Raw genomic sequence first — 12,534 nt, 5'->3', positions numbered from 1 at the left:
GGAGGTCTTTTAAAAATGTATACTGCAGATAATGACTCATGTTGGCTAGTGGACCGAGGTCATTATCTCTCCATAATAGGATAGGCTCAATTCAAATATGATCAAGTTGTTAAATAGAAGATCAGAAAATGGAAGACGTGGAGAATGTTTTTGTGATCATTAAAAAAAATATATCCAGGTATAATGGAGTATTGTTCGCCATGTCAGACTAATGATGTCCTGTAAAAGTGTGGAGGAAAAGGGGAAATTTCATCAGATATGAAGAGAAATAATTAACTGCCTTTCTGCTATGCCTTGGTCAGGAAGCTGGCATTTCAATTAGCAACTTCAGTACATGCACGGACCCTCTGGAGTTTGTAAGAAGGTTTGGGGAAAGGTGTCATGATGCTATTCCTGTAGAAACTCATCAAGCGTCAAAGTTGCCCTTAACTCCAATTACGTGTCTTCACTCATAAAGCTTATTAAAATGCTTCATAGTCATAAGCCACCTAGATACCTTGAGGCAAAGAAGCTCCAGTAAGAGAAACAAAACGTGGATAAGAATATAGTTATTTAGAAGGCCCTGGCCTTTGGCAGGTACCTGCTTAATTAGCTCAGCCTGTGTGAACTGTGACTTACACCCATATGATTCAAATATTGATAGTTTGTTGCAGCTATGGATTCATTTAATGGGATGTATTTTAAACTTGATCTTGTATTTAATCCTGATTTCTTGACCAGATTTAGTGAGCAAACAAACCATACAAACAACAAATAGAAACTGAGGCACAGGGGGCTTAAGTAAAGTAACCAATGAGGGGGGAGCCAGGAATTTATCTGGGAACCCGTGCCCTTTAGCACAACATTTGGAAGCATTATTCCTGCCCCTGTAACTCACCTCCTCAGCTTTTCTTAATCATGGGGATGGAGCCCCCTTTCACCCATTCAACCCAGTTATGAACTTGAGGACTTCTTTGGTTGCTCCCACCCTCCTCACGTCTGGCAGCATGAGACCCACACCCTAGGTGTTATCTCTGCCCTGACAGCCACTCCTTCAATCCATGCTCCATCATTTCCTGCCCTGACTATTAACGTGGCTCCAAACTAATCTCATTTGTTCGTTCATTCACTCATTCATTCTACAGGTACTACCTAGTCAGCCACTATGTGCCAGTCTTCACTAGTGTTCCTTGTCCACTCACCATAGAGGTGCCAAGGTGACCATTCCAGAGAATAAATTTGATCCTGGCACTCCTATGCTTTAAAAACTTAACTGGCTCCCTATAATTTAAAGGATCATATGCTTTTTATAAGATGAATTCTGAATGGTTTGAAATGCATGTTTGTTGAATGTGTCCATGGATTTTTCTGGCCAAAATTAATTTTAGGAAATCATTAGTAAATATAAGCAAAAAGCACACAGTTGCTTATGCACAAAGTTCCAGCTTCCTAGATTGTTCTTGTCTATGTATTAAACTGGAAAATATCCCACAACACAGTAGCCTAAAGAGTTGAAGTTAAGCTTTCTAAGGAAATTGCGTAGTGGCACTCTCAGTCGTCTTAAGAGGAAACCTATGAGACTTGGGTTGTTTTTTTTTTAAAACGTTCTTTTAGTCTCAATCCATTGCTGGCAAATACAACATATTAAACTTTAAATTAATGCTAGTTACTGTTGTTGATTACATTCTAAAATTGAAGTATAGTTGATTGACAATGTTGTGTTAGTTTCTGGTGTACAGCAAAGTGATTCAGTTACATATATATTAGTTTTCACATTTTTTCATTATGATTTGTTACAGGATATTGAATATAGCTCCCTGTGCTATACAGTAGGACCTTCTTCTTTATCTATTTTATGTATACTAGTTGGCATCTGCTAATCCCAAACTCCTAATTTATCCATCCCTCACCCCCTTACCCCTTTGGTTAACCATAAGTTTTCTATGTCTGTGAGTCTGTTTTGTAAATAAGTTAATTTGTATCATATTGTAGATTCCACATATAAGTGGTATCATATGGTATTTGTCTTTCTCTTTCTGATTTACTTCACTTAGTATGATAATCTCTAGGTCCATCTATGTTGCTGAAAATGGCATTATTTCATTCTTTTTTTATGGCTGAGCAGTATTCCATTGTATTTGATTACATTATTATTATTCCTACAGCATCCTGGAAACACTCGGGTCTTCCTGTCTCTGAATATTTTTTTCAATCCTATCTGAGTAACACTCCATTGCCTTCTGAAAATAAGACTTTCATAGTAACTCTTTAACTCTGGAGGTTGCTAAACTCTTAGGCCAAGCCATATTCTCTTATGCGGCATGTCCCTCCCCCATGGTTCTTTCCTTTTAGATACTCCTTTACAAGCCCTCTTCTCCACTCAGAGCAGTGTCTCCATCATCCAAAGCTCGAGCCACGTTTGTCTCTTAGCCTTGCTGTTCTCCTTGCCTGGAACCCCCTCCATCTCCCATGGCAGAATACCACAGTGGTTCACAGTGAGACAAACTCTCCCATTTACCAGCTGCATGACCATGGGCAAATGAATTTCGCTCTCTGTGCCTCAGTTTCCTCATCTAAAATATGGGCATCAAATGGTTATTGTGAGATAATGTATACCCCATGCCTGGCACCTAGTAAGAGCTCAACAGATGCTAGCTGTTGTTGTTGTTACAAAGTTCTAATTCCAGTTCATCATGAAACCTTAATCATCTGTTCCCATCTACACAGTTATCTCTCTGTCTTCCCACATTCCTCTGCACCTGTGGTTGGGGGTTTGTAGTATTTAAATATTCTCATTTCTGTGCATTATTCTCCCCACAATAAACTGCAAAGTGAACTAGGGCATAGATTGTGTCTTATGTCAACACAAGAGCCTACGGGAGGCAGACAAGGAACAGAAAATAGGTTGGGTGTAAGAAAAATAGGAAGGAGTGAGGACTCTGGCCAGCCCGAGGGCACATGTAACTCTGGCCAATTGTCATGCGGGAATATGGGCCCAGTGTTGCCAGATCTCAGCCTTTTCAAAAGAAGCCAGAAATCCAGATTCTTATGTGAAATGTCCTGAATTTTTAAAGTTGGGCCAACACTGTTCAGGCCAAACAAAGAATGTTTGTGAGACCCCATTTTGTGAAAGCCGCATTTTTCAGATGACCCCCACGAGTTTGTGCATAAGCTGGTTATTTGGACCTTTGAACTCACTTTTATAGGGAAACAATACTGTGAATGGCATTTAGGGGTCCAGGCTAAACTAGAAGGCTGATCCCCATTCACACCAGCCCCGAGGCTTAGGATAGTCCTAAGAAACCTAATCTCTATGTGAAACCATTTTCCCACAGGGAAATACATTTAGAGTTCCAATGTATGATGTTAGAGACACATAGAATGTAAGCCCTTTCAGGACAGGGCCTCTGTTTTGTTCACCACTGTTGCCTTAAAGTCTAGAACACTGCCTGGCACTCAATAAATATTTGTTGAATTGAAGATTACCTGTGTCTTTATCCACCTGTCCACCACTAATCTGTTCTCCACGTGCAAACAAGGGCTATCTTGCATACCATGGTTATCCCCAGCACCTGTTGGGTGATAAGAGATCAGTAAATATTTGTTGAATGAATATATGACTGACACAATCTATCCATCAAACATTTACTGAATACCTGCTGTGTGCCACGGAGTCTGTTGGACTTTAAAAATGCAGAAGTGAATCAGACACCACCCCAGCCTCAAGGAATTAGGTTGCCTAGAAGGGATTGCATAAACTATTTCCTGGAACACTTATAAAAATTGTCAGGCGTTACTCAGGGTTCCCCTTCCCAGAAGACAGGGGAGTGGGTGAGACTACCTGGGACGGCTCAGCACAGGCATCTTCATTTATCCGAGCGTTCCTCGGGTTGTTTGGTCCTCTCCGTCATCCGTGGGGTTTGGATATGAAATGATTGAACTGATTTTCTTTCAACCACATGTTGCAATGAGCCGAGTGAGCACTGCCCTTTCAAGTGGGCACCTCGGGAAGCCGTGTCCTCATTCCACTTCAGTTACAACAGCGCTGGACCACTTCTTTGGCAAGTGCCCTCAGAGAAAGTTAGAAGCCACTTGAGGACATTCATTTCATTGTTTTAGCATCATGCCTTATTTTTGAACCCCTAGAAAAACAGTTGGGAGAAAAGGGTTATTCCAGTCACTTTAGCCCTCAAACTTGGTTCCAAATGACTTGAGGTTGTTTCCTAAAATCCAGTTCACAATCAGAGGAGAAATATTTTCTATTGGTGAGTTTATTGAACAGTGTGTGCCCCACACTCTGAAAGCAGCGGGGCCCAAAGAGAAGTCCCCAAACTGTCACGTGCCCCAGCAGTTTTGTTGGAAGAGATGTTTAACCTTCCAAAGTGTCCATGACAAAGGAGCCTGATTCTTTTGGATGCCTACATTCTTCTCTTTTTAACAGTGAAAACTTTTATATTTAGAATTAGCCAGCTGGACTCATTGTAGATGATCCCAACTTTGTTGGAAACATCCAAAGCATCATAGTCAGGAGCCAGTCAAACATATGCCTTCTTCTCTCCATCAGGCCTGATCAGGATGTTGACCTTAGCCATGTCGATGTCATAGAGCTTCTTCACAGTCCGTTTAATTTGGTGCTTGTTGGCCTTTACATCCACAATGAACACCAGTGTGTTGTTTGTTGTCTTCTGTTTTCTTCACGGCTGACATGGTGAGGGGAAACTTGATGATTGGGTGCCTACATTCTGGTGTTTGGGTTAAAGAGGGAAAAAAAAAAACTGTATCTAGTTTACTTTTATGTTCCCAGTATCTAGCACAAATTCTGGACATCTTGAGTGCCCAAAAATGTTTTATGGAGCAGAAAAGTGGACGATAATGAGGTCTAACACCTACTAAGCTCTCACCATGTGCCAGGTCCCATGCTGATGCATGTCACACATTACATCTGATTGACATGACAACCTTGCGAGGCGGTTACGGTCAGTACCTCCAAAAGGAAACTGAGGGCTGAGGTTAAGTAACTTACCGGAGGTCACCAAGCCAGCAAGTAATAAGGCTGGGATTTGAACCCAGATGGAAAAGTTCCTACCCTGAAACCCTAACCTATAGTCATTAAGAAGGTAATGGGTGTAGAATCATATGATCCCAGTACAGCAGGGAAGGTGAGCCTAAAGGAAACAAGCAGTTCAACTCCCTGCTGTAGTCATATAACCTCCCTCAGTCAGTGGGTTAGTGGCTGTCTAGCTGTCCAGCCTGTGCTGGGGCATTTGTTTTCCCAGGCTGTCTCACTCTGCTGCTCTTGTTAGCCAAGAAGCCCCAAGATTTTCACACCTATCAGGAATGGCTACACAGTGGGTAGCTTGGCTGAGGGGGGCACCTGCAATATCCTCTATCATTTTTTGGAGTTTGGGGGAATCTGATTCACCCCGAATGTGGTCAGGCCAATGACAACACAGAGGAAAGGGACTGGGAATTTGGACTGGAAAAGTGACCTGAGGTCATACCCAAAGCGACCAGGGGTCTGATCCTGCTAACCTGCTAACTCCATTCCTGACCTTAGGCAGATTGTTTTGTCTTCGTGGGCCTTGGTTTCCCCATCTGTAAGAAAAGAGTTATTTCTCAGGTCTGCCCAGCTCTAGAGGAGGACAACGGATCCTTCTTTCTTGGGTTTGTTCATTGGGCTTTTATTTCCCCAGGCTGGAGGAGAACTATGAGATTGCAGAAGGGGTCTGCATCCCTCGCAGTGCCCTCTACATGCATTACCTGGACTTCTGCGAGAAGAATGACACCCAGCCTGTCAATGCTGCCAGCTTTGGAAAGGTGAGTCCAACTTCACCAGGCTTTTTCCTTTTCTTCCCCACTTCTAAGTAATTTATGCACAGTTCCTAATCATGTTTTAAATCATTTAATTTTTTTTTTAGGTTACCAAGGTAAATACTTTGGTTACTTTGCTGTAAAAATTTCACAGTTGTTAACAGAGTAATACCAAACCAAATACCAAAACAGAGTAATACCAAAGTATTAAACGTTTCAAACAATTCAGACATGTTATAAAGTAAAAGTGAATGTCTACCTTGAATTTCCTTGGTACTTAATTTGTAGACAGTAACTTCTTTTCTCTGAGCGGCAAATATTGAACTTGCAAGTGTGTTATGTGTATGTCAGTGAGCCTCGGACAGGCAAACTGCTTGGCTTAGTAATGTGAGAGCCTTAGAGAAACTGGGAAGTGGCCTTGTATCATAGCTTGGAGGTCTGGGAGTCCTCAGCTGGGGATGGTACTGTTTGTAATATCACTGCAGGCCTGACTGTTCTCTATCCACTTATGATTAAAATACATCCCACACTCAGGGCTCTCTCTACAAAAAATCATTACCATCGGTCATTCATATTCAGCTGGCCAAGGAAGGCTATTGGAACTCTATTTAAGACTCATCATGTGTTTATTTGATAAAGATCTAGATTTTTTTACACCCCAAAAATATTCAATTTAATTTGAGTCAATACATCTAAACTCTTTCTCCTTTTATTAGCTTCTTTTTCCTGTGTGTAACAATTTTTCCACATCGGCTAATAAAAAATAGGCAAGCTTGTCCTGCACCACTATTCCTTACCAGTTTTCTGAGTGCAAGCGTAACAAGGACTGAAATGGCAGGAAGGGGTCAACATTTCAGAAATTCCCTTTTCAGATCCTCAACAGATAAATCATCAGCAAGAAAAAACAAAGGGCAATGTTAAGCCTGAGCCAACCACCCCGGAGAGTCTGAAACTGAGTGGCTGAGAATTGGCTCCACTCAGTAAATGGGAAGATGCTCTGTGGTGACTTAGGAAGGGAAAAATGCTTGTGTGATAGGTTAATGTTCCTTCTCCAAAGTGAAAAGAATTTTTTTAAAAAATCAGTGGTGAAACCACCTTTGCTGTTTCATTCGTTAATTTCTTCAGCGGGGCAGTGTTGGCTGAGACTGGCTGTGTGGCAGGCACTGTGTCAGGCAGTGGAGACTCAGAGGGACCCCGGTATGGGTCCTGCTGTGGAGGGGCTCCCAGTCTAGAGAAGGGGCACTGAGAGCCCCTCAGCAGTGGGAGAAGGAAGAGCACAGCAGGAGTGTATCCCTGTCCTGTGTCTGGGGTCCTGGAACATTCTGTTGCATCTACACGCTCCCTCCCAGAGGCCGAAGTGGAGAGTCAGGTTGGGTGAACCAAAAGACCAAGAATCCTAGCTCTCCTGGACTTATCACTTAACCTCTCTGAGACTCAGTCCTCGCAGCTGTGAAATGGGAATTAACCCCTGCCTTCTTCCTGGGATGTTGCAAGATTCACCTGAGAGGGTGGCGGGCTAATGTAGGATACTGTACACTCAGTCATCTGGTCGCTCAGATATTTAGTAACACCTACCATGTGCCATTACAACTGTTATTATGAATTTTCCATGAGATGCTTGTGCACAGATACAAATAGCCATTCGTTAGCTTAGATTCTGAAACAAAAACAAAACCAAAAAACAAAAAAATTCAGCATTTCTAGAAACTCCAATTTGCCTGTGTAAGGACCTTCTATTCCTTTTTCTCTCAAATTCTTTTGTAACCCTATTGTCAGCTCAGGGTTTCCTTGACCTTGTGATCTAGGTAAAATCGATTTAACTCTTCCTCTCCTCCCAGCATCCCAGTTCCATTCCTATTTCAAGTCTCAAATCTGCCCCCAAGAGTTTAGCAACTCCCAGGGTGTTTGCATCCTCAGGGTCACCTTGACTTGGGACTCCTCTTTCTGCATATACCCGCTCTCTCCACACCTGTGCTATTCAGTACAGTAGCCTCAGGCCACACCCAGTTGTTTAACTTAAACAAAATTAAAATTCAGTTCCTCAGTCACACTAGCCATATTTCAGATGCTCAGTAGCCACATGTAACTAGAGGCTACCATATTGGACAGTGCAAATAAAACATTTCCATCTCCACAGACAGTTCTAGTGGACAGCCCTGTTCTGTACCATCATGAGCTAGGGATAAAACTCAGGGTCCTCTTTGCTTTGCACAAGGCAGTCCACAGAAAGCGTCTGTGTAGACTAAAGCGTCCTAGGAGACTGAAGTGTGCAGTGGTGGTTTACAACCCAAACGTGGTCCCATGGAACAGACATCCCCCTCCCAAAGGGCTCCCTGGCCCTCCCCCTGCCAGTTCCCCACAGCTGGTCCCGCCCTCTCTGCTCTGCCGCCTCTCCTGTCCTCCTCGACCACCTCCTGCTGCCCCCTTGCACTCTCCCTCTCCTTCCTTCATGGGACAACCTCCACCAAATTTCCTCTGTCCTCGCTTCCTGCTGATATCTATGCCCACAAGTCACATTTAATCCAAATGGCTTTTCAGAATATTTTCCCAAATAATAAGTTTCCTCTCTACGAAGAATTACAGTGCCAGATGCTTCCAAAATAGTCATTTAAAAAGGCATCCAAGGGTAAGCTGGGACGAACTGAGAGAGTGGCATGGACATATATACACCACCAAATGTAAAACAGATAGCTAGTGGGAAGCAGCTGCATAGCACAGGGAGATCAGCTCGGTGCTTTGTGACCACCTAGAGGGGTGGGTTAGGGAGGGTGGGAGGGAGATGAGAGAGAGAAGGGCTATGGGGATATATGTATATATATAGGTGATTTGCTTCATTATATGGCAGAAACTAACACACCATTGTAAAGCAATTATACTACAATAAAGATGTTAAAAAAATAAATAAATAGGGCTTCCCTGGTGGCGCAGTGGTTGAGAGTCTGCTTGCTGATGCAGGGGACACGGGTTCTTGCCCCGGCCCGGGAAGATCCAATATGCCGCGGAGCGGCTGGGCCCGTGAGCCATGGCCGCTGAGCCTGCGCGTCCGGAGCCTGTGCTCCGCAACAGGGGAGGCCACAACAGTGAGAGGCCCGCGTACCGCAAAAAAAAAAAAAAATAATAATAATTAATTTAATTAAAATAAAATAGATAGCTAGTGGGAAGCAGCTACATAGCATAGGGAGATCAGCTCGGTGCTTTGTGACCACCTAGAGGGGTGGGATGAGGAGGGTGGAAGGGAGACGCAAAAGGGAGGAGATATGGGGATATATGTATATGTATAGCTGATTCACTTTGTTATAAAGCAGAAACGAACACACCATTGTAAAGCAATTATACTCCAATAAGGGTGTTAAAAAAAAAAGCATCCGAACTCTGTCTTATCTTCAGTCCCAAAGCAAGGAAATACTCTAATGGAAATAAAAGCACAAATGCAAAAGCTCTCTGCAGCTGCCTTGCCATGGATTTCAAGTGCACTGGAAATTGGGGCTGTCCTTCCAGCCACGGAGGACAGAAGGTACATGCTGAGGGTTTTCGCATTGAGCTTGTTGAATTGAAATCCCAGACACATTTTCCCTTCCTGAGGGCTCCCAGCACACTGCAGCTGCCATCTCCTTGAGAGAAAAAGGGACTAGTTCTCTAAAACCTTGGAGTGTAATCATGGACAGTCTTCCTTTGAGCCGATCCGTCCAAACTTATGATTCATCTCTGAACTTTTAACTCAGAGCAGGCAAAGTTCACTATTTCAGCTTAGGTTTTAGAGAAAAATTAGATTGGTGTTTGTCTTCCCACCTGGCTTGCAAGTGGGCCGAAGTGAAACAGACATCAGTGGTAAAGCTGTCCCCATGGCTGGGGTCCTGTTCTTGATAAAGTGGATGGCAGCGATTGCTTTGCTGCAAGTAAGATCTGAAATAAAAATCCCCTCTCCAACACCGTGGGCAAGCTCCAAAAGCACTAGCTTCCAGTAATGTTGTATTGACTTTGGGTCCTGGAATTAATTTCGGAATTGCAGAGCATGCTGAGGCTGCTAGCTGAACTAACTTCTTGTGCCTGCTTTTGCTGTTGGCTGGGGTGATGAAAGGTCACCCAACTTGGAGTCACTTAACTTTTCAGAGCTCCTATTTCCTTACCTTTAGATGGGAAGTATCCCAAATTACTCTAGGGATAAAATGAGACAGTGCTTATGAGAATGTTTTTTAAAACTGTAAAGTTCTCTATCAATGGAAGAAATCACTATTTTCTAAAATTGGCTGCATTCCGTTCTAACTCCTCTATCTTCTTACCATACTTTTTCTTTATAGCACTTATCACTGTCTGAACTACTATATATATATGATGTTACTAATATATATGTATAGTTATCTATATATTGTAGTGTTATCTATATATTTTATTACATATAATATATAATTATTAATACATGTAACTAATAACTATGTAACATATATATTTTTTAGTTGCTTGTGTTTTGTCCATCTCTTTCTCTAGAATGGAAGCTCCATGAGGACCTTTTTGTTCACTATGCATCCCTAGCCCCAGAATAGTACCTGGCACATAATAGATCTTCAGATATTTGAAGATTGAATGATTTATATTATTGCTGTTTGCTAAGAACACCATGAATTGTTTGACATATGGCAATTTGTTTAAGCCTTATGGTCACCATATGAAATTGGCATTGTATCCACTTTCCATTAGTCCATTTGCTGAGTTGGGATGAACTTGTTGAGGTGCCAGTGGAAACTGGTTGTATTTTCACTTACTTTAAAGAGCTGCCTTCAGAGTCCTCTGTCCGTCCTTCCTGCTCTGCCCTCTGACAACATCGCAGGGCAATCCCACAGCATCAGACCGTGATCAGCCATCATATCAGTCTTGGCTGGATAATTAAAACTCATTCTCAGCTATGAAAAAGCCCAGTTCTGTCCAATGTAAAACTTCTGTCTCACATGGAAGTCAGACCTCCCCTCATGATGCCTCTGAATTTGCTCTGTGAAAGGGAAGGGGGGACTCTTTCTCTCCTCTTCGGACTCCTCCAGGGTCGGGAGAGGGGACAGTGGGGGAGGGTATCTAGAGGAAAGGCAACAGGAGTCTTTTTGACCAGCTGGTGCTCTCTGAAGGCTCCTCCCAGCTATCAGTGTCCTGTGCTGTGACCGTCGTCCATACGCTGGGGGAAAGGGGTCCGGTGGTGGGTTTGGGGGGAGACCCTCTGGATCTCTGTCCACACTGGCTGAAGGACTGTGCTTTCCAGCTGACCTCCCACTGCCCACCGCTCTTGCTTCTCCGCTGAGGATTCACCCTGTGGCTCTGGCCTTATGCTGGAGTGTTCTGACCAGCTCTCTGAATGCCTCGTGTTATGCTTTTATTCTTAGAGAAGCCCAGAGGAGCCCCCACGAGTGTGATGGGTATGGAACAGGCCCACCTTGGTGATGTGCAAACAGAAAATGGCTTTGCTTTGTTCCTCAACCATGTTACGGCCAAACTCCCTTCCCTGACCCCTGATGGTTTTGTGGCAGGTTTAATAGCTTTTCGGTTATTGATTATAAAAACAAGCCTCAGCAGACGTAGAGAATGGACTTGAGGACATGGGGAGGGAGAAGGGTAAGCTGGGACGAAGTGAGAGAGAGGCATGGACATATATACACTACCAAATGTAACATAGATAACTAGTGGGAAGCAGCCACATAGCACAGGGAGATTAGCTCAGTGCTTTGTGACCACCTAGAGGGGTGGGATAGGGAGGGTGAGAGGGAGGGAGACACAAGAGGGAAGAGATATGGGGATATATGTACATGTACAGCGGATTCACTTTGTTATACAGCAGAAACTAACACACCATTATAAAGCAGTTATACTCCAATAAAGATGTTAAAACAAAAAACAAGCCTCTTTTCAATAATTTAGGTGCTCTTGTAGACACTAAAGTCCAGTCCAGTGCTCTAGTTGAAACCTATAGTCTCTCATCCATTTGAAGACTCCTCCCCTCCCCCCCCACCTCAGGACTGACCACGTGTGGCCTGTGGACCTGCAGTGGGGGAGGGGAGAGTGGTCGGACCTTCTGCTCTTCCCTAACCTTTCCTTCCTGCTACTGGTGCCTCCAGGCTTGTCAGGGTGAGAAAAAACACTTCCAAAATGATACCCCTAGTTCTCCAGCAAAAGCAGTGAAATAAATGTTTAGAGAGCAACGGAACTGTAAATTGAAACAAACACAAGGTAATATCAGAATTGGCCTACACATGACATCATACTCAGATAAATTACCCAAGCTTATTAAAGACAATTCTTTTTAACAGATATTAGAAGTGTCTAGCTATATCTAATTATGAATGCAGCACTCACAGATGTTTAATAAAATTAATAAAAATAGCCAACAATTACACAGTACTTTCTATTACCTGGCACTATTCTAAGCACTTGACATAGGTCAACCTTGTCTAATCCCCCAAACAACTCTATGAGGTAGAAACTATTATCCCCATTTCATACATGGGTAAACTGAGTCCCAGAGAAGTTAGGTAATTTGCCCAAGGTCAAACAGCCAGTAAGTAGATGTGTGACTCAGAATGTGACCCTGAGAAGTCTGGCTCTAGAGTCCATGTAGTTAACTGTCTCATTTACACAGAGCAACTTATTTTGGGGGTACGGTCCGTATGTGTAGAGGCAGGTTTTGTGTAAACAGTTGTCCTTTTGACTTTGGTGTTGTCATTAGCAGTCACCTGGACACCTCCATATGATCAAATTTGGGAGTGA

The 12,534-nt window shown here is 43.2% G+C and overlaps 1 protein-coding gene across 1 annotated transcript in view; it reads left to right on the top strand.

The window, feature by feature from the left end:
• RFX4 (regulatory factor X4) overlaps positions 1-12,534 on the top strand; it is a gene marked incomplete at both ends in the record, with an annotated part of 169,765 nt that overhangs the window by 64,652 nt on the left and 92,579 nt on the right. Inside the window, one exon of the mRNA XM_081249530.1 lies at positions 5,673-5,796. Coding sequence (XP_081105656.1) covers positions 5,673-5,796 — 124 coding nt within the window. The remainder of the gene's footprint in view (positions 1-5,672; positions 5,797-12,534) is intronic.

This window comes from Mesoplodon bidens (genome assembly GCF_964165515.1).
Source record: "Mesoplodon bidens genome assembly, chromosome: 11".
Taxonomy (NCBI): Eukaryota; Metazoa; Chordata; class Mammalia; order Artiodactyla; family Ziphiidae; genus Mesoplodon; species Mesoplodon bidens.
Note: the sequence above shows the minus strand (reverse complement) of the source record. Positions and strands in the feature narration are given on the sequence as shown.